Source organism: Odontesthes bonariensis, chromosome 14 (assembly GCF_027942865.1).
Source record: "Odontesthes bonariensis isolate fOdoBon6 chromosome 14, fOdoBon6.hap1, whole genome shotgun sequence".
Taxonomy (NCBI): Eukaryota; Metazoa; Chordata; class Actinopteri; order Atheriniformes; family Atherinopsidae; genus Odontesthes; species Odontesthes bonariensis.
In genome coordinates this window covers 28,579,050-28,606,000 of record NC_134519.1, presented here as the reverse complement: position 1 = coordinate 28,606,000, position 26,951 = coordinate 28,579,050, and the positions used below count along the sequence as shown (strand labels likewise).

Genomic DNA, 26,951 nt, shown 5'->3' with positions numbered 1-26,951 from the left:
AATCCTCCCCAGAGCCCGGACCTCAACATTATTGAAGCAGTCTGGGATCATCTTGACAGAGAACGGAACAAAAGGCAGCCGACATCCAAAGAAGAGCTTTGGGATGTCCTTCAAGAAACCTGGAGAGCTATTCCTGAAGACTACTTAAAGAAATAACAGAAAGCTTGTCTAAGAGGGTTCAGGCTGAGTTGAAGAATTGTACAAAGGGTTAGAATTGTACAATATGTTTTTGCTTAATAGAATGTATTTCTATTTATGTTTTTTTTTTTGTTAAGTAAATTACTACATTATTTGTCTATTTCTGTTAAGAAATGAGGCGTGGCTCAAGACTTTCGCACACAGCTTTGGAGCGCTGTTCTTCTGCGAGTTTGGTGATCAAAATGCCTTTTTTTTTAATCAAATTCCATCATTAAATTTAAACTTAATGGAAACTGGAGTCCACTAAGTGCTCGCTGGGCTCACCTGAGGAAATGTGGAGTACGGTCAACACACGGTAATAACCCTCTTTCTCCACACGGTGGCAGCGGTGTACCAATGAACAGGAACACGAGGTGGATTTTATAGAAATATTTAATTCATGATTGAGAACATTATTTACCGTATGTACATGCAACACGATATGAAGGTACAGTATAAATAATCCCATGTGGATGCTACAGCAGTTTGTAACTTTACCATATAACAAGCATAAAATACACGTAGTGGGGGAAATGATGGCATTTCCCCTCAAACAGCCTCAAACCATCAGAGAGAAAGAAGCGTTGTGAACATTATAGAGCAGTGGTTCATGTTTATTTATCAAATGTTTCACATTCAGCTTACATTAAATACATCTATATCTGAAAAACCCCAAGTGCTAGAAAGCCTCATTTAAGTGTTTACTATGCCGTATGCAATGAGTAGCCTGTTTTATACTTTCAGGTGAATTTAAGTGGTCCCCAAACTCTCACTGCCATGCACACACAGCCGTAATGAAGCCCAGCTGACTAGTGTGTGTGTGTGTGTGTGATAGCACTGTTTGAGTTGTGGGTGGTGTGTGGCTGATCACAGCACAGAAAGGCTGAATGCTGTTGTTGTCGTTGGAGATGATGCCGGAATGATAAATTACTCGTGTTCTGCCAGAGAGACAGAGTGGAGCTCGGGTCATTTAAGTGTTTTTAGCCATCCAATGTGTGATTTGAAGGAGGGTGCATTCAGGCAGAGAAAATGGGCAAGTAGCGGATGGGATGTATTATTCACATCATCCACTATAGGCAGGCTCATGTTTTTTTTTTTGGTCCTTGAAAGACTCGGTTGTGTGTTTTCGGTGCATGTGCAGATACACGCCAGCCTGTGATGAAGGACTGTCTGACGCAGGCCAAAAGGAGCAAACAGTAAACAAATATCCACCTCCTGGATATTTCGGTGTTGCTCAGCCACGACTGTCTGCCATTTGGAATGCATGTGTACACTGTTGAAAAGCAATGCACATCATTTCAAAAAGCATCATGTGTAATATAAGTAGACAAATACTGTAGGCCACGACATCAAAAGTTCCACTGTCATATCTGAGTACAAGTTGACCAGTAAACATTTAGTCATTTGATGCTTGATAGTTTGCCACATGCGACGGCTTGTTTTTTTTTTTCTTTGTTTTTTTTTTCAGAAAAACACACTGTATACTGAGAACTTTACTGAACAGTTTTTAGCTGTGGTGCCATCCTTTGTTTTTCCCATGTTTCTCTAAACCGACAGATATGTTCGTGCCATGAATATTCAATTTGGCCTAAAGGTAAGGCTGTGTCTGGGGCTTTGGTCCAGCTTCTCAAAGCTCACACTGTATCACCTTTATTCCTAAGGCCTTTATTCCCCCGTTTGTTTTCAGCAACTCGTACTCCAAGTCGAAACTGACTTGCAGCTTCACGTATAACCCCTGCTCCCAAAAAGTTGGGACGCCGTGTTAAATGAAAAGAAAAAGAAAATGATTTTCAACTCTTGTAAACATGCATTTTATTCACAGTAGAACATAGGAAAAATGTTCAAAGTGAGACATTTTATTATTATGAAAAATATTACTGTAGCTCATCTTTAATGTGATGACAGCAACACATCTCGGGAAAAGTTGGGACAGGAGCAACAAAAAGCTGAAAAGTAAGTGAGTAAGCAAAGAGCTGGAGGAGCATGTTGCAACTAATTAGTTCAATTGTCAACAGTGCAGTAACATGACTGGCTCTAAAAGAGCAGCTTAGAGAGGTAGAGTCTCTCAGAGGCAATCTGCAAAAAGCAGCGTCTACAAATTAACACTGGATGCCTCAGGCAGCAATGCATTAAAGACATGCATGATTCTGTCATGGAAATCACTGCATAATTCTCAGGATATTAATAAATCATTGTGTGTGAACACCGTTCAGTCTGACATCCACAAATGGTGGTTAAAGCTGTATCATCAGAAGAAGAAGCCATATGTGAACATGATCCAGACAAGCTGCTGTCTTCTCTGGGCCAAGGCTCATTTAAAAGGGACTGAGGCAAAGTGGGAAAGTGTGCTGTGTGTCGGACAAATCGAAATTTGAAATTCTTTTTTGAAATCATGGATCACATCCTCTGGACTGAAGAGGAGAGGGACCATCCGGCTTGTTGCTGGCACTCTGATCATAAGCCTGCATATCTGATGGTATGGAGGTACATTCATGCCTTTAGAACTGGCAACTTGCTCGTCTGGAAAGGCGCCATCCATGCGGAATGGTACCCACAGGTTTTAGGGCAACATTTGCTCCCATCCAGAAGCCTTTTTTTTAGGGAAGGCCTTGCACATTTCAGCAAGACATTGCACCTATAACATCTTGAGCAGCTAGAATCTTATTTCAGACAAGAATGGGACAACTTTTGTTTCCCAAAGATCCAGTAAATGGTCTCTGCAGTTCCTGGATGTTTAGAAGCTGTCGTTAAAAGAAGAGAGGATGCGTCAGAGTGGTAAACATCACCTTCTCCCAGCTTCTGTGACATTTGCTGCTTCCATCAATATCAAGATGAGCAAGCATGTTTTGTATTGTGTTCTACTGTGAATAAAATATTATTTCAATTTTCACATCACTGCATTCTGCTATCATTCGCAGTTTATACAGAGTTGTAGTATCAGCAGTAACTAACAGAAAATATACTCTTTTCAGTGAGCTCAGGTCAAGAACTCGCTGGGTTTTGGGATGAACGATTGTCTGCTCTGCTGGTAAATACAGATATGAATCTTTACAAATGTCCTTGTTGTATTAAATGTGATGAAACATACAAACTATGCAATGTGCAAGCAAAAGTGCAGAAAGAAAAAAAAGTATTTGAAAGTGACCTCAAGGTTGCATTCACTGCAATGTAACAATGAGATGTTTGGTGGTGTGCAAGTGGTCGTGTTTGGACAGCGGGATAAATGGTTCTTTCCTTCAATATCCTTTTCACAAAGGTGACCCAGAGAAGCCCTCTTAATATATACAATCTTTGCTTTGTTCTCTGCGCTCTCAGTCTGTGAGTACAAAAAGATCAAATCCACACACCAGTTATCATGCCCTCTCGCCTGAGTCTTGCTCTGGAAAGTCCCAGGGGCACACATCAACCATTTTTGCGCTGCTGACGACTGCAGGCTTGTAACTAGTGCGCAAAGAGCTCTCTTTCTTCTTCTCAGGTGATGTTTTAGTCTGAGCCGAGCTGCTGTGCGAGCGCTCGGTCTCCCGGGAGGAAACCTCCAACCTCCTGATCTCTGTCACCTCTGCGTCTCTCGTTGAGCTTCTCCGCCGCTCTGAAACCGAGCCGCCACACTCAGACGACTGGCTCACCCGCCTCCTCTCTGAAGGCGGCTTGCTGGACGAGCTCCGTCTCTCTCTGCTCTTCTCCCTCCCTTTCTCCTTCTCGGACCTGTGGTTGGATGATGAGGAGCCTTTCCGTTTCTTCTTGTGTGTGGAGGGACTGTTGCATTTCTTCTCCTGCTTAGGTGAGGGTGGGCTGCTGCAATCCCAGGGGCAGATTTCCACCATGAGAGACGGAGGCTGTAGGAGGCTCCCTGTGGACCTGGAGTGGTCCGAGTGGAGCGTTTTTGGTTTTCCATCAGTGGGTGTGACGCTTTTCTTCCTTCGGATTCGGTCAGGAGAGATGGAATCTGAATCTCCTCCCTGCATAGGCTGCTCATCAAACTCCCAGGGGCACACATCCGGCTTGAGGGGGAGAGGTGACCTGGGGGGCCGGGATTTCCTCGTTTCCCTCCCTTCTTCCCTTTCTCCCCCTTTATCTTTGGAGCGGCGTTTGTTGGAGGGCGATTGCCCGGTTTTCTGCCTCTGCTGGGACCGACTGGCTTTGGCGGTTCCCGAGCTGCTGCTGCCCCGCCGGCCCGTGATGGTTTCTCCAGGAGCAATGGACACGTGCTTCTGGCTCTTTGTCTCAGAGGGGGTCTGAGCTTCTTCCAGCTCCCAGGGACAAACCTCAGAAACGTCATAAAGGTTCCTCCCAGTCTCAGAGCAAATGGATGGCTGGCTCCCACTCACCTGTTACATAAAGAGCAGATCAATCAGTTAATCGGCTAACTATAAGGAAGGCAAATCACTTTTTATTTTTCAATGTTAGGTTTAACTGAATCCATCATATTTCATAAAAGAATCTTAAAAAAGCAGGAAAAAATCTAGAGCCATGATTTTGGCTTATTATGCAATGAAGGTGTTAAGATAAACAGTTCACCCATTACTTTATAGGGGGCATGAGGGCTGTTTTAGATCATTACGGATACCCTCCCTGTAGCTCTTTCATGTGATTTCATACTCTGCTGCAGTTTTCCTCATTATGGGGTTCATGTGCTCCAGATGTGCCAGCAGAGGTTTTAATGCTGATTTCCTGTATCTTATAGCTGATATGATGGATATTTTTACCTCCACCAAGCAGGTTTCTTTTTTCAGCACCATTTGTCTGTCTCTTAGCAGGATCAGTCCTTTGTCACCTCTGGTAAAGCAGTCCTGAAACACCCATCCATGGCATACTCAAAGGAAATAGAGACCTGTTCTACAAGCAAATGCTTCATTTTGGGCTCCTTTGAAAGGCTCCTTACTTCTAGATTTTCCCTCTCAGAACCACTGAGAGTTAGTGGAAGTGAGTAACAGATGTTTGAAAGAAAAAAAAGCCCATTTGAATTTTTTTTCTTTAGTAAACATATCCTCGTAGATGACTATTGTGTAAACTATTAGCTGGAAAACAGGATCAGACCACAGCCGGCTGCGGTGAACCAAACTTCTGAGAGAACTTCTGAAAGATTAGACACAGCTGCCGGCTCATTATGCTGCAGCAATCTGTGGAGAGATACTGACAAAACAATTTCTTGTGAGTGGAATTATCATTACCCTTGTCAATAAAAAAACAAAAAACAAAAAACAGTTTTGTTTTTTTTTAAATCAGGAAAAAGTTAATCAGCGGATTACCAGAAGGCTTTATAGGTGAGTTGCCTCAGTAGTGTAATTTTTGTTTTGATTGTTGCTGGCGTTGACGTGTCTGCTGTGGCCATCGTTACATAAGATGCTTTGCATCCAACAAATCACCGTCATCTTAACTTTCCAACAGCATGATGCGTGTGAGTATAAAGGACTGAAGTCATGCAGTAAACAGCTGATGGTCCAACGATGGGCCGTCTGACTCTTCTGCATTAATTAGAGGCCACCTGACAATTTTCATAAAGGTTGTTGCAGCACGGAGTTCTGCAGTGCCACAGATTGGTCTGCAGGTTAGGGTTAGCCTAACCCTTATTATTTGGGAAAACAGTGACTGTGTTACTTCTGCTTTCCCAAATTGCTGAAATAATTCTATCCTCAATCTCTGCATCAGTACTCTCATTTAATGACCTTTCCTCAGCTTCCCTGAGCCTATCAACCTTTAGCCCTAGCTTTCAAATACTGCTGTCATTTTGAACTATTCGTCCCCATTTTCTCCTCATCTGGTTTCCTCATCTGTCACCACCGGCATTTAGACTCAGTTTACTGCTCTTACTGCTCATACAATGTTGCTTCTCTTTGGAGACAAGCTGACAAAAATTCTCTATTACAAATGCCTGTTTGACAATAAAACTTTTGCTTATTAACATTATCAGTCCTCATCGAAATGCATTCTGAAAGTATTTGATCCTCACAGCCAATAGAAATTGGTCATGATCTGGCCAAACTGGATGTGAGCTCATATCTTAGGAAACTTTGATCTTTCCAAACAATTATCGATTTTGTACTTTGAGAAAGGGATGGGGCAGGTGGGGGCTTTCCTGGGTGTGCAGTGGTTCCCTGGATGCTATCGATGCAGGCCTCAGACCTGGTGGACATGGAGCCCTCCTGCCCTGGTGGGTCCCAGGGAAATGGGGGTGCCTATTGCAGCTATTCACTGGCAGCGCTGGCCTTCTGCATTCATGATTGAGCACAATTCATGTAATAAACCCCCCCCCCCCCACACACACACACACATTTACTCAGTCACATGCTTATCATACGGTTGCTATGTTGTCCTATGGTTTCAAACTATTAGTATCCACATTTATGTACCGTGTGCTTGCTGCTGGTGTTGTTGCTGTTTGTGTTTTTTTCCCCCACAGTTTGTCTTCCTGCAGGTGCTCCTGATTATTATTCACCTGGTTTCCCTGTAGGATGTTTTCTGTTTAGACCTTCTACAGATGTAGCAGCTAGTTGTCAAGTTTTGTCTTGTTTTTATCAGCGTCTTCTCATATAATTTCTTTGTATCTCTGTCTCGTTTCCCTTTCTTTTTCTTTGCTCTCCCTCTTTCCCTTGTCCCCCCATCAGATTTGGCATTAATATGTATAATGCATTTGAACAAAAATAAATTAGGCAGTACTTGGGCATCAAGGGGAGCTTCATATTCATAAAGCCTCCCTTGGCAAAGCAAATGTTTTTGGCACAGCACGGTATTCAGATTACTATTCTGCTTGCCATGATGCTGGACAGGAAAAGCGTAAACAAAAAAAAGGTGGTATAAGGATGAGTGTCTGCTTATCCTCCCACATGAGCAGGATGTAAATGTGTTTATTTGCCTCAAGTTGGGATAGAAATGGAGCTCAAAAGGAACCTGACCGTGCTCATAATACAACCATTAAAGTATATATTCATTATTCACATTACACTGAATGTTTTTATAGACCCTTTAAGTGTATCTTTGTTCTAATCTTATGTAATTTGGCTAAAACAGTTTTACCCAGTGAATGAGGGGGAGGGTGCCAAAGATTTCATTTGAGCTAAATTAGCTGCACTAGTAACAAAGTAGAAAAGGTGATAACATTCTTATTTGTTTGAGACAGATGTAATGGTAATGATCCCTAATTGCGCTAGAAATACAGATTCGATAAGAGGTCATATCGTTCTGTTCTTGTGCTGAATCTCATTCCCCAGCTCTGTCTTATCTTCACGATAGAACGCAAATGTCTTTAATTATTAATTCTATAGTCAATTCTATAAACTTTAAGCTTTCAGAATAAGAATTAATTTAACTACTTTAATGCAGTATTTTAATGTAACTACAAAAAAAAGAAAAAAAAAGACTTTTCTGCTGAGTAATCTATGAATCCTTTTATGAAAATGACTGCTGATTATTTCTCTGTTAATGAAGCTAATCTGCTTATAATGCATCAGTCGCTTTCTACAAACACTGTCATTCTGTACACAAGTACCTGTTGTTTCATTATGCCCATCTTCATGGGGGTTTTGGAGTACTCCACAGACTGGCTGATGATCATCTTTGGGAAATGTTCAGGTGTCTCATCCACCCCTGACAGCATCATCCCGTCCTGTCCCTTCTGTCCCTTCTTACTGGCGTCCTCCACGCTCTGAGTCTTGTTGGTGAGTCCTGGCATCTTCTCTTTGGCGCTTGCAATCACACTCAGGGACTTCTGCATGATGGAGGTCCGCAGATGCACGGGTTTCTTCTCATGGGTTAGGTTGTGAGCGCTGGCTGATTTCCAGAAGAGTGGAACGGACTCGGTGGACTCAGCTGATTCCAGCCTCGGTGGAGTTCCAGCCGGTTCCAGCTGCTTCTTTGCATGCCTGCGGCCAATGAGAGAGCCCAGAAGAGATCCCTCTCCAGCATTTCCAACGGGAGTCGTCTTGTCTCCTGTAACTGAGCCCGTCTGGCTTCCACTTTCGGCATCCTGGTCGCAAACGTGGTCATAGCTGAGTGACTTCGTCAAGCCCATGACTTTGTTCCTCAGGGAGTCGTCTCGAGGTTTTGCTGAGGAGAGATTGATCAAAAGACTAGTGTGAAAGCAGAGCAGGTTTTCTTCTTATTTCAAGATAAGATTGTTTTATTATTATTATTGATTCATTCCTAGAGGGGGAAAAAAGCCTGACAGCATCTTTATATTGGTCTGGGAAAAAGCATTTTCACACATGAACACTGGAGATTTCCAGGAAGAAGTGCTGAAAATTTGGTCGACTTTTCTCTGCACATGCTGTTCAGACGAGCACATCACAGCGGGAGGCTTTCTGCTGGAGATGTGAGGCAGGGGGTGTGGGTGGGTGCGAGAGAACGCAGTCGAAAGCCATAGACTATGTATCTGTACATATCCACGACAGAGGACAAGGAACAACAGTGTTTTCTGGTGAGACTGGGCTGGAGTTTCCAAATATCTTATTGAGTTTAAACAGTCTCAAAAAGAAAATCCTCATTTGGTCCTATTTGGTGAAAGTGAGTATTTTCCAATCGCCCTGATCCGAGCACGCAGGTCGAGCTCAGCTCTTACCGTGATGCGTCGGCTCAAACGGGTTCCTCCTCAGTGTGCTGCGGTTGCTGCCGTGCTCGCTGCCGTCGTCGCGGCTGCACTGGCGGTGTATGTGCATGGTCTCTGGGATCTCTGTTATCCGCCTCATCAGGGTGCGACCCAGGCCTTTCTTTGAGTTGCGCTTCTTCTGAAGGTGAGGGTTGTTGGCGAGCATCTTCTTTCGTTTGTAGACTTCCAACTGGGAATACAGCTTTTTCAACTCATCCTATATGAGGGAATAATTCATGTGAAATCATATTTTGTTCATTTTCAAGTTGAAATAACATATTATGTGCTTCTTTGGGTAGGTCAAAACTGATTAAATGCTCCATGAGACAAATCCATTTCTCCTTGAAACAAGTTATTTTTCTGTCCCACTAACAGAAGCTCACGTGACACGTAGACGGTGGTTTATAGCAATCCGTCTCCTCTGTTACAGCTCCTATTGTTGCTCGGATATAACAGCATTAGAAATCTACAAATATATTTGTGGCCGTGATTCTATATGTTGCCATACCCGTATATCCTCAGGGTCCAAGCTGTGCTCACTCCAAGCTGAGGTGATGCTGTTGTTGAGGTAAGAACCAGATCTTCCCATGTCTAGCTCCTCCTCATAGGCCTCAGTGGCAATATCATCTCTGGCCTGAGTGCCTTTGGACAGGAACTAAAACAGATGGAGAGAAAGGTTAAACAATGACATCACTGAGCCCACAGGGAAGAGGGGTAGTAAAGCAGTTGATTTTTATTTATATTTATGCACTATTGAGTGAATATATTGGCCTCATCTGAGTTTTCCTGCAGCAAAATAGCTATTGATGAAAATACAATGTTAGAATTTGTGTTAATCTTCAATTACTGGCTCTTTTTTATACAAAAAATACAAACTGAAAATCAGATTTATGTGATTAATTTAATATTGTTATTGATTGTTGCAGTCAATAATCTCCACTCCATTATGTTTACTCCCATTTTACCAGAGGTTTTTTTTTTCGTTCACGTCAATGTCCATCTGTTGGACTGCTGGAGGTCAAATCCAACAGCAACAAGACAAAGTTTTCCAAACCGAAACGAGTTTAAGAATACAAGTTTCTGATAATGATTATTTCGGTGGCAGCAGTTTTAAATCCGTTTAATTCTCAAGTCTCCTGCAGTTATTCATTATTTTCATTCCATACAACTATGCACACTATTTAAAACTAATTCAAATGTTTGCAGTTCACTGCTTGCAGGCTCTAATATCCTCATTTGAATTCCAAAGAACAGAAAAAAACAGGTGATATAAGTTTGGATGATTAATATAACACAATTAACAGTTTTGATTTGACCTTAACTTGATTCAACTTGTTTGAATAACACATCTGGGGACAGAGAGAGACCGAATATTTAGCCTGTCTGAGGAACAGATGCCGTATGAAATGAAGGTCCTCCCGTTGTGTTTAATTATTCCAGTATACTCCACTGAGGTGCACTTCTGAGGTGCCTAATTAAGAAAGAAGGAAAGAACAGAGAGCGCTGATGATGTATTACATTTCTCATCCAGCATGAGAATGCCTTAAAGACACCCGTGGGAGAAATTAGCTAAACTACAATAACTACTTACAGTCTGATTGAGTTTATTGTAATGATAGTGAATGAGGCTGCTAATGTAAAATGAACTTAAGATGATTAATAAAGTTTATACCTGCGCATACAAGTTACAGAGCAACAGAAGCCTCTAAGGAAATCTCCTTAAATAGGCGCAACCTCATGAAAAAAAGCAGCATTTACCATATAGCAACATTAAATTCGGGGCAGGCTGTAACACTTTTTGAGCACGTCAAATGTTTTTTTAAGAAAAATCAATTTGAACTTAAAAACAAGCTCATTTAGACAGTGTTAAATCTATTTTGCACTCAGTTCATGTACTGCAGTTAAGTCTTTGCTACCACATTAAGTATATATGCGTATCTCCCTTCAGTGTGCTCTGCTGGATAACATAAAAGGGAAAAAACAAAGCATTTCAGTTCTTTTCTTCTGTAATTATGTCTTGTGCTCTACAGGCCTATCTGACCTATAAAAATAACAACGGTTACTGTGAGAGAGTGAAAGTGGATTTTTCTTTGAAAACTGCATCCAACTGAATTCATTTAGAAAAGGGAATGCCATTTTTTCTGGGCTTGAGAGCTGTCATGTCTGAGTTTTTGTCATGTTTTTAGTTCCTTTTTAGTTTTGCCATCTTTTAGGTTTCTCACATGTCTTAGTTTTCATGCTCAGGTTGAGTCTTTAGTTTTTCCATGTTCCCCATAGTTTCTGTTGCCCTGCCATCACCTTCATTCACAAAACCTGTGTTTGTCCCCACAGCTGCACTCACTCACCAATCACTCCCTCAGTATTAAATTTCCAGGTTTCTCATGCATCAGGGCCAGATCGTCACCGTCCCTCATGATAGTCACCGTGCTTCAAGTCAAGTTTGTCCATGTCAGGTTTGTTCTTTTGTGTTCATAGTTGTAGTCAAGTTTTTTTTTTTTTTCACAGTTCAGCCGTGCTTTTTGTTTTGTAAAATAAATCAAGTTTTTTTTTTTTTTTTTTTTTTAATATCTGCATCCGTGTCCTACATTCCTCACGCCACGCATCATCACACCACAATCAAACGTGACAGAGCATAGATTTGGGGGTCTCAAGTCCCTGCCAACTCAAAAACTCTGAAAAAAGACAAACCAGGAATTTTGTTTTGGACCCCATATATCTGAGAATGTGACATTCTGTGAGCTGTTTTGATCTGCAGATGGAATTGAGTCACTGCACAAAGTTGTCCTCTTTCTGTTTGTCTTGGTCTAACTACAGCTTCAGCTGGTGCTGCATTCGCTGTACCTCAAATGTGCGAAGCTGAATTTTTTTTGCCATTAAAATCAAATCTTATCATTTCTTATATAGATCACTTAACATAAGAAATAAAAGAGCTAATAATGCTCCATTTACTCTCCACCAGTACTTTGTTTAACACTGTATATTCTGACAAGGAAATCTGACTTATAATTGGTGTTCTTTACTTTTTCATCTTTCAGAATTCCTATTTCTATAAATCCAGAGCTAATGGAGCCAATATGTGATGGAGGAATTATGCAGTGGATTTTATTATGTTGGGGTGTTAATTGGCCAGTGGCTGTTAGGTTCCTGTTTCTGCAGTGCCTGTTTTAATAAGTTGGGCCAGTCAGCATATCACTCACAACAATATTGTGCTTAAGAGGGATCAGACTGATCAGTCTATGATCAATCTGCAGACAAGGAGATGTAAGTATTTGAGATAAAACTGCCAGTCGAGTATTCTTTTTTTAATCAGTTTGGTGTGAGCTCCAGGGCTATACTGAGCGCACTGTCAGGACCTGAGAGATACAGCTGGGCAAAGCCTCATCAGCAATGGTCTCCATGGAAGGGTGGCTGTCAAGCCGCCATTCTTAAGGAAGGGAAACGGAGAGAAAAGGCTGAGATGTGCCAAATGACACAAGAAGTGGACTGAAAATCAGTGGCAGCAGGTCTTATGGAGGGATGACTCCTCCCCAGAGCCCAGAGCCTCAACATTACTGAAGCAGTGTGGGATCATGTTGACAGAAGGGAACAAAAGGCAGCCGACATCCAAAGAAGAGCTTTGGAATGTCCTTCAAGGAGCCTGGAGAACTGTTCCTGAAGGCTCCTTAAAGGGGAACTCCGGGGCATTTGAAGCGTGTTTCCATTGCTAGAGGTTGTCAAATAATGACAGTATGACACAGAGAGGTGCAGATCTGCGCTCCCTGTGTGAAGATCGCTCTGTCCGCACAGCATGTCATGCGAGGCTAATACGTGGTGGCTAAGGGGCAAGCGCTAACCCTTCCACGTAAAACAACAACTTGCACACTGCAGAAACGTCACACCACTTTATAACCCATCCGACAATAAAGTCACAAGCCTTACCATCAAAACCATATGCATGGTTCTCACATTACTGGCATGGGGACGTTACAAAACAACTTTATAAACAGCATGTAACTCACCGGCTGGTTGTAGGCTCGCGCATGTGAAAGCCCAGAAGAGTCGATGGAGAATAATCCCATATACAAAACAATTATATTCTCTAGAAAAACTGCGTTCAAGTATTTAAAACATTACAAGAATATTACTGGGCATGTATTGTTGTAATGTTTTAAATACTTGAACGCAGTTTTTCTAGAGAAGATAATTGTTTTGTATATGGGATTATTCTCCATCGACTCTTTTGGGCTTTCACATGCGCGAGCCTACAACCAGCCGGTGAGTGACATGCTGTTTATAAAGTTGTTTTGTAACGTCCCCATGCCAGTAATGTGAGAACCATGCATATGGTTTTGATGGTAAGGCTTGTGACTTTATTGTCGGATGGTTTATAAAGTGGTGTGACGTTTCTGCAGTGTGCAAGTTGTTGTTTTACGTGGAAGGGTTAGCGCTTGCCCCTTAGCCACCACGTATTAGCCTCGCATGACATGCTGTGCGGACAGAGCGATCTTCACACAGGGAGCACAGATACGCACCTCTCTGTGTCATACTATCATTATTTGACAACCTCTAGCAATGGAAACACGCTTCAAATGCCCCGGAGTTCCCCTTTAAAGAAATGACAGAAAGCTTGTCTAAGAGGGTTCAGACTGTGTTGAAGAATAAAGGAGCTCACAGCAAATTTTGACTTTTAAACTCATTAGAATTGTGCAAACTCTCTTTTAGCCTTATATGCTGTGTTCCCATTTATGTTTGTGCACATTCCCATACACCTCTGCAGGTATTTCCTGTTTTTCTGGCAGAATCTAAAGAAATGAGGGTCAGCTCAAGTCTTTTGCATCGTACTGTAGAAGCTCAGGTCAGAGGAGTTGACAAAATGAGAAAACTAACTGGTGAGGTGCATTAAAGTCTGTATTGTGTTAGCTGTGTCTTCATTTCCCCTGGCTTTCACTTATCTGCACACATGCTTCCTGTGACACACATGGCGACTTAGACATATCTTGGTATTTGCTTTGTTGTCTCTCACCTCTCTGTTCTGTTTTCCTCACTGCCTGCCTCTAAGCATTTCCACCATCGACTAGAATAAAGGTTTGGCATGTATCTACGATGCCATGTGTTCGGTATCAGCTTTAAGTGACACTGTTACCTTTGGAATTAGCAGCAAGCCCAGAGTTACAGTTACAGTCAGATGAGTGTGCGCAAAGAACAGCATGAGCATCCAGTCGGGGTGTAGTCCCGGCACCAGAGAGAACCTGCAGGAGGATGTTAAGAGAAGAAGTTTGTTTTTTTGTTATCTTAATTATCAAATGTCTGAACTGAGAGAAAGGACAAAAATCTATGAAATGTGCTCAGTCTTAGACAATTGTAGATAGTGATAATAGCCTTCGGTGAAATTTCTTGGCTCGAGAAAAAAATCTCTATAACAGAACCAGCTCAAAGCAGTGAAGGCTTAAATGCAGCCACAAAAAGTGAACACACGACAGCAAGTGGCCTTAAACATATTTTAAAACACAGTGAAGTACACAAAAAGCCCAGACTGTGTGACATTCACAGGGTCTAAAATCCTGACAATGTCCTGCCTTTTTAAATTTTAGTTTAATCTAATTCTGATGGAGCTTCTTGGTTACGTAGGCAGGCAAGGCAAATTTATTTGTAGAGCACAATTCGTACACAAGGCAATTCAAAGTGCTTTACAGCTACATAAAATCACAAGAAGGCAAATAAAATCATTCCATAAAACATAAAAAATAATCATTACTTAATTAAATTAAAAGCGAAGAGTGCAGATAAAATACTTCCATATGCACAGCTAAATAAAACTGTTTTCAGCCTGGATCTAAACATTGTCAGAGTTGAGGCCTGTCTCACATCTTCTGGAAGACTGTAAAGTCTATTCTCTGAGCGACAGGAAGCCAGTGCAGAGACCTGAGCACTGGACTAATATGGTCGTATTTCCTGGTTCTAGTCAGGACTCGAGCAGCAGCGTTCTGGATGTACTGCAGCTGTCTTACAGCCCGTTTAGAGAGCCCAGTGAGTAGGCCGTTACAGCAGTCTAACCTGCTGGAGACAAACGCATGGATCAGTCTCTCTAAGTCCACAGACAATGATTTAAGTTTTGTCTGAGTTTAGCTGGAGAAAATTGTTTAGCATCCACACACTGATCTGTTCGATGCAGTGACACAATGTATCTACAGGCCCGTGTTCTCCTGCCGTCAGTGACATGGAGATTTGAGTGTCATCTGCATAGTTGTATTATGTAAAGATGCCAACAGCTTTGCCAACAGCTTTGTTTCTATCGTGTTCCCCCATACAGATCTAACTGCTCTGTGCAACTGGTGGCATGTCAAATGTGAGTGATTTTCCAGAAAACATCTGCAAAGATTTCCTGTATGCCAGATGTTTTGCTGGCCCTTCCAATCATTCAGGCTCATCAATCAATGCATGTTCTCTAGTTGGACTGTTCCAGAGAGTGATAATTTAAAGTACCGCATGGCACAGTCTTAATTACAATACTTCAACAGACCCGAAAACACTAAATACATCTAAAAATAGACTTCACAGTATGTTTTGTAAAGCTTGGTTCGGTCAGGCATATGTTTGTGGTGAGAATGATTTCTCTCTCTGAATTCTCTGTGAGAATGATTACTAGAGATACTTAAGATGAAGAATGAGGTTCCCATTTCCTCTTCAAATGATTAACTGGCAGAGCTAATATCATTCTCATTAACAGTTTTATGTGATTCAGGGGTCTAATAGAAGGCGTTCACATTCATTGATGTTCAAATAACCTATTTTCACTCCTCTGTCTGCAGTGCTTTGTTGTGGCCATCTCAGGAGGCCCAATCTGCTCTGATTGGTCAGTTGCCCCAGTGTAATAAACACTGTTTATGGACAGTAACCCATATTCTACAGACATAGACCTCGGAGATCTGATTGCTGCTTCAGTCTGAACATTTACATGTCAGACTGAATAAACCCAAAAGGCTGGGTGGTTAGTATTAAGTATTAAGCTTTGTTTGTTTTACACTTTTCTAATTTATGCCAAGAAGCTGTCAAACCAGGCTTTGTGAAGTTTTCAATGACTACGAGGGAAACACTTTTATGTTATATAAGCTATCTTGCAGACCATTGTGAGCACAGTGAACAATTTGACTACATCCTGTCAAACATGAGAAGAAATCCTACACCACGGCACCTTTTTCTGAAGAAATCCCCTCACGGAGTGGATACTCCTGCTGCAGACTGAGTGGAGGTCATTTAATTGGGTGGAGTTCATTCTCTGGAGCTGTTACTTTTCTCTCTTCTCTTCATGTCTATCATTTCTAAGAGTTCTGCTTCTATAGCCTATAGCCTTGCTAAAATAGGGATTCTTACTGTGGCCTTAAAATGAGGTAAATATAACCTCAGGTGACCAACAGCACCTGAAATAATGCACTGTTATCATTTATGAGACAAAAAACTAAAACAAAACTTAGATGTGAAAAAATAGCTCCGCCCCACGATTCAACAGTTCGTACAACCACTTTCAGCAGCAACATCTTGAATAATTGTTTTCTGTATTTTTATCACATTGTTAAATGGACTGTACTTATATAGCAGATTTCTGGTCTCACCAATCAGTCGTGTTTTAACACTACATGCCACATTCACCCGTACAGCACGTCTTATTATATTTCCAGGGCGTGCAGTGCCTTCTTCAACGCATTTACCCACATTCATACACTAATGGACACAACGGTAGGCAACGTGGGATTCCGTGTCTTGCCCAAGGACACTAAGACATGTGGTGGGAGTTGAACCACCGACCTACCATTGGTAGGCGACTGCTCTTCCTCCTGAGCTACAGCTGCCGCACCGTTGGTGGGATTTTGGTCCACATTTTACAGCGTTCCTAAAGTTCATTGAGGTTTGCGTCGTTTGTTTCTTCGCAGCTCTCGTTAGGCACCAAAGAGGTATTTCAATCGGGCTGATGTCTGGACTTTGACTGGATCATTGCAACACCTTGATTCTTTTCTTTTTCAGTCATTCTGTTTATAATTTGCTGCTGTGTTTAGCTGTCAGAGAGATTGGCCTCAATCTCTAAAATACTTTGATATACAGAGGAGTGTCCAGGTCCTGTGTCTCCAAAACAAGCCTGAATCATCAGCCATCCATCACCTTGGAGACTCTTACAAGGAACAGCATTTTGGCACCAATTCACCAGAGGGAATCAAAGCCAGACAACACGACGGATGAACTGATGCAATCACTTGGGCAGCATCTGTAATGTGTGCAGAGGAATATCCCTCAGCACCTGCAACAAACTTCTTGCTTTTGAAATGGTGGGCAGTGTTTAAAGATCCACTAAAGTGGCTCATTTGACATAAATGCCATTATTATTTCAAATAAGATTTCACATCATTTTCCATAAGAATAATGTTATGTTTTCATCGACTATAATCCAGTTTTATCAGTAGACTGCAGCAGAACATTGGCTCTGTCAGTTAACAGGGTGAAATACTCAAAGCTCACACTGTATTACTGAATTCCCCAGTTGATGAAGATAATTCATAATAGTCACACCTATGAAGATGTACCTGGTGGATTTGTGGATTTCTCTAAAGATTAAGAGGATGGAATTTTTTCTTCTCGTTCCACTGAGCCCGATAGACTGACGCCTAAATGAAAGAATATTCAATCATGAGCAGTTTTATTGGAAAATGTGTGACTGATGAAATTTCTTGCCCTAAGCGACTGCAGGCACTTCATAAAACCCCAGTTTTATCCCTGCTGCAGTTGGACTGAAAATACATCGTTTGTCTTCGGAAAACATCTATATCATAAGTTTCACAATTTTGCGATCACTGATGTTTTTTCAGTTAAGATCCTCAAGACCCTCATATTAAACCACAAGCATACACAAACTACGTGGCTGCAGATGAACTCCTCGGAGGAACACCAGAGTTTAGAGTTGCACAATAGTGTATCAATATCAAGCTGATTTCTCATAATCATTTTTAGTATGGTTTACAAAATCATTCCCATCTCTTGTGTTCTACAATGCAATAATCATGTGCATGCAGAATATACTTCATGGGTTTCCAAAAGGTCATGGCTGATACCAGACAGAGTAGTCAACTCTGTTTCCAGTCCATAAGTCAGCTCTGTGGAGTGGATGGATTTGAAAGACTAGCCCAAGGCAGCAAAAAAGCTCCACTGCATCCATGTCAGAATACTTTTTTTCAAAATATATTTTTCAGCTTACTCTTCAAATAAGACATTAGACTGGCGAGTCTGTAAAAAAAATAGTTGTTAGAAGAGGAAAAAAGGCTGTAAATCCAAGAGCCTAAAGGTAATAAAGGGCTCTATAGAGCAGCCGGGACTTATTGAGTCATGGATTTGTGATTTCACCACATCTAGCAATTCCCTTCCCACTAAACATAATTGGTTGACACAAGTGTGAACACATGATTCTATTCATCTTCTATACCCGCTTTATTTCGTTCTGGGTCGTTGGGTGGCTGGAGCCGCACACAACTGTCATATGGCGAGAAGCAGGGTACACTATTTAAAGGTCATCTATCCATCACAGAGCCAGTACAGAGACAACCAACATAAACCATGCAGGCTCAAACTTACACCAGCAGCCAATCTAGAAATCCAATTAATATAACACGCATCTGTCCTTTCTTGGTTAGATTTAGGCATCACATCCCATAGAGTTAGGGTTAGGGTTAGGGTTAGAAATCAAAACTACTGGGTTGGGGTTAGGCATGACTGAGGCTAAAATTCATTCTTTTGCAATGCCATTGTTATGGATGCCTTTTGGTTTGGTGTCCTTGGTGTCAACACAATATGTTACATTGGCACTGTCTCTCAATTGGTTGATTTAAGGCAACAATGTTACTTGGTTAGGATTAAAAAAAGTCTTATTTAAGAATGAAATACATCTCTTGTTCTATGCCACTTTCTCCATAACGGGCGCCATTGCATTGACGCAATTGCTCTTAGGACCACTATTGGTCGCATATTCTCGGAACGTTATCATAGGTTGTTTCTGCCTGCACAAACAACAACTTATGAGGCTGTTTTTTGTTGTTGTTTTTGTTTTTTGGACAGTTCTGTTTGATGACATGTCCAAAATGTGTTGTCACAATGAAGGTCCAGAAACAGTGTTAAGCTTTTACTGTGAAACTTTTACGTTTAGCGTTGTTTACCAATGAAGCTATGACACATTCTGATGAGACTGTGGGAGGAAGCTGGAGTATCCAGAGAAAATTCCACACAAGACAATGCAAACTCCACGCAGAGATGCTCAGACTGTATTGGCACACAATTGGCTTACCACTGCACCATTAGAACTCAATGTTATATAAATACAAAAATTCGGCAATTAGGACAGCCCATTGTCAAAATCCAATAAATAAGCAAGGAAAGATTATTTTGCCATTATTCATGTTCTAAAACCTCTGGCTCGACAATAACTTAATTTAAAAAAGGCCATTTACTCAAATAGATGCTCTCCACCTCTGTGAGACACAGACAGGCAGGAACAGAGACAAAGCAGTGTGGCAGAGAGGGTTTATTTTAGACTCTGTCACAGTACGTCTCTGCTGCGTGTCTGCCCGAGGAGGACATTTTTTATTCACCTCATTTAACTGGCTTCCAATGCTCTGCTGACACTGTTCATTTCCCTGATGAAGGGAGTAGGTAAATTCTCTCTTTCATCTGACATGTTGTGTACTTGTAACGCCTGCTCAAACATGCAAATATCCCTATGATGTTGAAACAACAGGTTATACTGTTCAAAGTCAGTGAGCCCATTGCCCTTGTTTGTATAATTTTTTAATTATTGTCACTGAGATTTCATCAAGTCTGACTTAGATACCTCATTGTTCTAATTTCTTAGCTGTTTCATAAATCTGCCTGTCCTTTTTCTCTCATCATCATTATACACAAAGAAATACTTAGATCACTAACCACATTTCTGTCTCACGCTCTTACTGGTCATAGCAACTCATACCTGCGCCCATCCCTTTTTCTCCACCCACCTGATGATGTGGAAGATGGCTGATATGAGGAGCTCATTGTAGATGGCCACAGCAATGTAGCGCGGCTCGTGGAAAGCCGAGGGGACGGTGCGGACGGCATAGCACAAGTAAACGCCCCACAGGAGAAACAGGAACTCAGCTGAAACACAAATAGAGAAGGCTGTAAAGTTTCACTTGATTCAAAGGTGTCACCGTCATTTACTTCTTGGTCTACCCAGAGAGCAAGTTTATTTTAAATGAAGTGCTTCACAAGTGGCCGATATTCGCTTTAAGAGATCAATGTACCATGTCCACACAAACTGTTCATGTAACAGCTCTACATTTTGAGAAATAAACTAATTTCAGGAGTGAAATGAGAAGATTGATACATTGTTGATTTTTCTTCAAAACAGAATGAATAAGACGCCACAAGGATCTGGTCTTGATTGAGGTTCGAGCAACTGTTTCATTTCTACTCTTAAAGAGAGAAAAGATGTTTATTTATCAGAATTTTGAACTGTTCATCCAAGTGCTGATTTAATTTCTTTTAAAGTGTCTGCACCAAAATTATACGCAATATTGTTATTCTTTGTCACTGTAAAGATGTTCACTGCATAATGACAGTAAAATACTATCAGCCGAGTACATAACTGTTACTTTGCTAACTGTTACTGACTGCTAACATAACTGTTACTTTACTAGTTACTTCAATTTATTTGAGCAGTACGTACTACTGTAGTTTTGACATGTTTAGGCAGTACGATAACTGTAGGTTTTAAGTACATTAACAGTTTCTTTTAATATGTTACTATTTATTACATAAGCAAAAATAATCTAATTCTGTTATATTACTTTTTTAAATTGAATCCCCACTAAAAAAAAAATTAAAAAGTAGAAAACCAAAATCAGCTTTTGGAGTAAAAAAAAAAAGAAAACTGACAAATTACTGCAACACCACTACACCACCAGTACATTTCCAATTTCGTGCCAGCAATGAGAATAGTGAACCTATTTGTGTTCCCTCTGTTGCTTTAAGGCTGGTGAAGTTTCCCAATTTCAGCTTCTTATTACCAAACTTCCTTGAGGAAAAGAACATCAATTTAAATGCACCACTTTGCGAGACAAGGATTATCATAATTCCAGCGACTTACTACGCTCATTGTATCAGTGAGAGGGGGTGGGTGGTGTATGTATCAGAAACAATAGTTTTATACTGAAAAATTACAGTTCCCTACCGTTATTTGATAACTGGTAGGGTGAACTGTCAAATTACGTGTGGGATGTGAATTTAACAGTAAATTGAATTTATCATGGCTTGAAGTATACTGCTTTAAATCCACTGAAAAATTTACTGCCATTTCTGCACAGTGTGCACTTGTGGTATAAAGCAAATAGGAATCAAGAAGGTGATGCTCAACTCTTTTTCGCACTTGCAGCTAAAAGTGTTTGGTGACATCTAATTCTTTCTTTCAAACTCTTCTGTCTCTTTATTTTTGCAAGACCATCACCCTGTGTGCAATATTTCCCCCCACTGAGCAGCTGCTTCCCTGACAGGGTGTTGACACCTTCCCGCTAACATCTAATCTCACCTAAATCACGCGGCTCCCAGGGAAGATGTACTCTAAAAAAAAAAGGAAGCTATATATTGAAAGATTTTTTAAGTAGACAGAGGTAGTTCAATACCATCTGAATAGATTGTCTCGTGAAATTTCATGGAACTTAGCAACTGTAATGATCTTAGAACGAGGAGAAGAGAATCTCCTCGGAGTTTGTACATTTAAAGGTTTGAAAACGATGCCCTGAGTCCGTCCAATATCTTCTCTGGAATGAAGCAAAAGCTGCAGATGAAAAAATTTGGTTTCCAATAGAAGATAACTTTAGTTTCCATGTGCTGTTCATAAAACTTCCTCATGATGTTCACACATCAGGCCATCCTCTGATAACATCAATACAAGGTTAGTTGTTTTTGGTTGCAGACAGGAAGTAGCACCAATAACTATGTTAAGTCTTTTCCCTGATCGCAGAACATAAATATTCATGAGTAGAACTAGTTGATAAATTATAACCAATTACACAGTATTTAACCCTGATTTGGGATGCATTGAGAGCTGCATGCATGTGGGAATAGAAAAAAATTCTTACTAATGCAGATTATTCCAGATACATATAAATTGCTTATTGTTATCGTTATCAAGCAAAAACGTAGAAAGGCAATTCGACTACTTTTCACAAGCATGGCATGCTGCATCTTTAAGTCCTCCAAAGCAGCTTTGACGGGTGCTTCCTGTCCTTGAGTGCAGCTTCAGCAGCAAATCAGCGTGTGTGTGTGTTCCCCCCAGGCTGTCAGAGCCACCGGCAGGGCTCCCACATTTCCTATCTCGTCCACACACACTTGCAGGGGCACAGCCAAAGGGATTCTCCTGCGTTTTTACTTTCCTTCAAAGTTGTGTTTGTAAGAAGAAGTCACACAGAGACACACACATGCACACTGTAGCTCCTGCTCATCTGTCCCATCTCCAGAGTGTCCTTAGCCCCCACCCACAGTCCTCTTCTCCTCCTCTCAAGTTCTGTTGGTGGAAAACTCTCTCTGCATCGTCGGCTACATCCCTGTAAGCTTCATACTTCACAGGCTCCTTTCTTCCCTTTTCCTGCCACTTCCACTCACTTCATCTGCCCGTCTGTCAGTTTTCAGAGGCAGACCAAGCCTCTCTTTGGGATCCATCCTTTTCCTCTTTCCAAACAGGATTACCCCCCCCCCCCCCCCCCCACCCCCCTCCCGCTGTCAGACTGGCTCCAGTGACACGCACATCACTGCCTCCAGCTTTGAGAATCTGTCATTTCAGAGGCTGTACTGTAACGCACATTCAAGGACATCTGGGCCTTCAGGGATAGCCGAGCCACAGTAACTTCTTAGCATTGTTGTCGCTTTTGTGTGCTATTAGGAGAAAGGTATGCATTCGGGTCATAAAGAGACTACTTTAGAGGCAGTTCCAGGATTATATTTCCCTTGATAATTTTTTTTTTTAACTAAAGGTTCAGTAGTTGCACCAGAAGAGCCATATCCAAATATGCAATTTGTACTCACCGTGGTAACCATGTGCACCACAACAAAGTGGGCCAAAGATAGAGATTCATTCTACCCCTGAAGTTACTCACTGGCCACAGAGCTACCGTCTGTTCACTAACTAAATGTCTGTACTTATAGTTAAATAGTTTTTGCTGTCGGTGCACAACTGGAGTGCTTTATGAAGAGGACACATCATTGTCCGCTAACAATCATTTAAAGCCGGCGACTGCAGATCCTGTTCCTAAGGTCTGCTTTGAACTTGTATTAAGAATTAGTATTAAGTATCAGCATGTTTTAAGCCTGAAATCTGGGTTGAGTTTAGCAACAATAATCACTGTAAAAAAGCAGTTTAGTGAGCAGTCGGTTTCATATGATGTGTGCTGTCCCTCACTACATTACACCATTTATTTGTGGGAGAGATTTTCATTCATAGAAAGGCTCATGTTGTGAAAGCTCCCTTGAGGCACGCTTTTGGTAAATGGCTGGCGTATTCTGCTTTAAAGCTGGTGGGTGTCCGAGTGACTGGAACAAAAGGGTCCTCCATCTTGATTATCCCATTGTTAACATGAAGGGCCATTTGTCAAACTGCTTGTGTGGGGACAGATACATAAAACTGGGAACAAGATAATTAAAATCCATAAATAGATGTATTTTTTTTTATATAAACATAAAGAGTAAAAATGTCTTATGTCTAAATGACAGACCTACGAGAGAATTGTTACGGCTTCTGGCAAGTAAGCAGTGCATTTTGGAACATTTAATGTCTTTCTTATAAGTAGCTCTATTTATCTCCAACAGGAAATGCATCAGAGCAGAGAAGTTTGTAACATGTATATCAGATCCAAGATTTCTTTGGCACGCACTTGTTTAATTCAGTTGTTAATCACAGTTCAACAAAGATACATATTTCTTAAGACTTGCTGGAAATTTCAGGATCCAGTTTAAGAACTTAGACAGACCTCTTAATTTGTTTGTAAGTCTTTTGGTTTTGGTATCATCATCTAAAAAGTATCAGAAAGGAGAGCCGAGTTCCAGCCTCGTTTTTGCGTTGACGAAAGTAGTCCAGCTAGTTTTTTAAAAAAATAAAGCGTTTTGCTTCTCAAAACAATATGCGTTCAAAAGAGTAATACATTTACAATCACAAAATCGTTGTGCAGGAAAAAGTCAGACCTCACAATCGCTTGGCGCTATTTTCTCTCCCTTCGTATCACTGCGTGCTGCCGACAGCCGCGCCTGTTGCAGTGTTTGCTGCTCGGAAGCAGGGGACTGCTCAGTCTGCACTTCGGTCTGCACGAAGGGATACGAAGGGAGAGAAAATAGACTTTTTCTTGGAGAACAATTTTGTGATGCAAATGTATTACTCTTTTGAACGCATATTGTTTTGAGAAGCAAAACGCTTTATTTTTTACACCCCAGAAAACTAGCCGAACTACCTTCGTCAAACTTTTCGCCAAAACGAGGCTGGAACTCGGCTCACAGGACGCAGCAGGGGGTAAGTCAATGTTCATAAACAATATTGCTAATATGGGATGTCATACAGCTTCATGTCAAAAGAGGCGAACTATCCCTTTAAGGTTGGGGGATTTTTTTTTCCTCTCTTTTTTGTGGACAGAAGCTTTCCACCAGATTTGACACTGGAGCCTCAGGACTTAAAACCACTGACCCTTAAGCAGAATGCATTGCATTAAATTCCATGTACAGTGCTCTACTTTAGAAAACGAGACCTCAGTAAATATGTCTTACATCACAGATAGAGGCTGAGATGTAAGCTCTTGGGGTTTTTGCAGTTTGCATTTTACAGTCCGACCTTGGGGTAAACTTGCTGGGAACACTGGCAGCTGTCTTGAATGTTTTCGATTTGTGAATAATCTCTCTCTCTGTAGAATGATGGACTCCAAATAGTCTGCAAATGCCTTGTGACCCTTCCCAGAAAGATGGGCAGCAACAATTGTTTCTCTACGACAATTTCTGACTTCTTCTTTCCTCCTTGGCATCGTGTTAACGCACACCTGAATGCTCCAGCCCAGCAAACTAACAAAACCTCTGCTTTTATAGAGTCCTCCCGTTAATGATGAGCAATTAAACAAGTGTGTTTGATTAGCAGCGCCTGGCTGCTACTTACCCTCTTAATTCCTCTGGAAGCAGTAGGGAAGGATTCACACGTACATGTGCCAGACGGCGACAGTCTAATTTCTGATTCACTTTGCAGGTTGGAGGTTGTGGTGGAAAGTTGAGCATAGCAACAACAGAGGTGCCAGCCAATCAAATCACCCGAGTAATCCTGTTTCTGATGTCGTGACTTATTGTCGTTACAATTCCAAATGCCAAGCTCAACCCCCGTTGACGTATCACATCTGTGTGAATTCCGCCTCAGGGTGTACTGTCACACACTGCTTCTGCATTTTGGCTTAGTTTTTGTTCAATAAATGAGGACATGGTGTAAAATGTCATCTGAGGTTGTATTTGACTAATTTTAAGACCTGGTAAGGATCCGATTTTTTATTAACCACTGCTATGTGAAACTTGGGGTAAACTCCCCTTTTCACATAACTGTACTTTAGACAGACCCTCTGTAAGATATAGTAAGTATAGCAGATGGATGGATAATATCTCAAATTAGAAGTGTTGTCACTCGTCAAAATTCCAGAAATAGAGCTGAAACTAGCCCGTCCGAAGCTTTGCCTGTCGGTCAATATCTTTCAGCATATTTCAAAATAAATAATGTAAAATCATTTATTGTTATAAATTATTCACTTTATTTGGTTTTTTACTTCATTCTCTCTTTTTTCCCTCTTTCTTTTTCCCTTTTTCTTTTTCCTAGTTGCTTTTTTGTAATGTTTTTTTTTTTTTCCAGAGGTCCATAGTTACCCATCCTCAGTATCTCTTAAGGGTATTTTTACACTTTACACAATCTTTACACAAACTGAAGTTCGGCAAAGAAAGACGTGTGCTGGAGAGTCACTTGGTGTATTGGGAGGAAACAAGACTGAAAAAGGCCAAGAAGAAGATTTAAGGTTGTGCTGAACTTCCAGCTGGTTGCCATAATGGGGGATAAGGTGGAGGAGATGAGGAAATGGAAGATGATTTGCTGTGGTGACCTCTACTGAAAGCAGCTTGTGGAAGAAGAATTCAAACTTTGGTTTAAATAACTGCTTTTCACTGCAATTTAAACAATGACAGAATCACAAGTGGTACCAGGCTTTGTTAAAATAAATTTTGAAATCTTAAAACTCATCCAAGGAACCTAAATCCAAACAAATGACCCTTGAGTGGCAAGTAGCACATTCCTCAACCAACACCATTTCTTCTCCAGATAGCTTTTAAAGTCCTCTTCACACATCAGGTAGATGCAAGTTGAGAAAACACAGGAGCCCCGCACTCACCGACTGCCATCATGTAGTCCCATCTGTCCAGCAGACACATGCTGAACTGCAGTCCCTCTGGGGTGAGGCCTGCGGCAATAAGAGCCTGACTCAGCTCAGGGTTCTGACAAACAGCCGAGGTCCAGGCCACCAGGAACCACAGCACCACCAACAGAATGACCGCTAGCAGCCGCAGGACGCGCCAGCTGGTCATGTATGGCATCCTCTGGGCCGTGCGCGACAAGAACACCTTCAAAACCCTGGGTTGGGGAATGAGTGGGAGGAAAAAAGGGAAATATGTAGCAAATGTTTCAGTTTGTAAGGTGAATGGTAACTTAAATGTTTGACAGAACGCACACAAAATTGCTTTCTTTCTACAAGCCCAATTTTGATGATGTTGAGACCCTGTAAAATGTTACCAAAACCGGATGCAGTGATTTGTAAATGTCATAAAACAAGATTTCATTCACAAAAGAAGATAGAAAACATGTTAGATGTTGAAAGTGAGACATTTTACTATTTAATGGAAAAAGCTCAGTTTGAATTTGATGGCAGCGACACGGCTCAAAAAAGTTGGGAGAAGGGCAGCAAAAGGCTGGAAAAGTAAGTGATTCTAAAAAGAAATGTGTTGCAAATAACAATATTCTCAATAATAACCTGATGGTCAGTAACATGAATGGGTATAAAAACAGCACCTCTGAGAGGCAGAGTCTCTCAGAAGTAACGACGGGCAGAGGTTCAGCCATCTGCAAAAAAAAATGCATTTTTTACAAACTATA

At 41.3% G+C, this 26,951-nt stretch overlaps 1 protein-coding gene across 1 annotated transcript in view; it reads right to left on the bottom strand.

The window, feature by feature from the left end:
• Positions 1–552: 552 nt before the first annotated feature.
• Positions 553–26,951, bottom strand: part of gpr158b (G protein-coupled receptor 158b) — a 91,937-nt gene continuing 65,538 nt past the window's right edge. The window contains exons 7-13 of the mRNA XM_075483899.1: positions 26,194–26,432; positions 19,765–19,903; positions 13,881–13,986; positions 9,267–9,413; positions 8,732–8,975; positions 7,664–8,220; positions 553–4,505 (exon numbers count right to left, since the gene is read on the bottom strand). Of these exons, the coding sequence (XP_075340014.1) occupies positions 3,531–4,505; positions 7,664–8,220; positions 8,732–8,975; positions 9,267–9,413; positions 13,881–13,986; positions 19,765–19,903; positions 26,194–26,432 (2,407 nt within the window). The 3' untranslated portion in view covers positions 553–3,530. The remainder of the gene's footprint in view (positions 4,506–7,663; positions 8,221–8,731; positions 8,976–9,266; positions 9,414–13,880; positions 13,987–19,764; positions 19,904–26,193; positions 26,433–26,951) is intronic.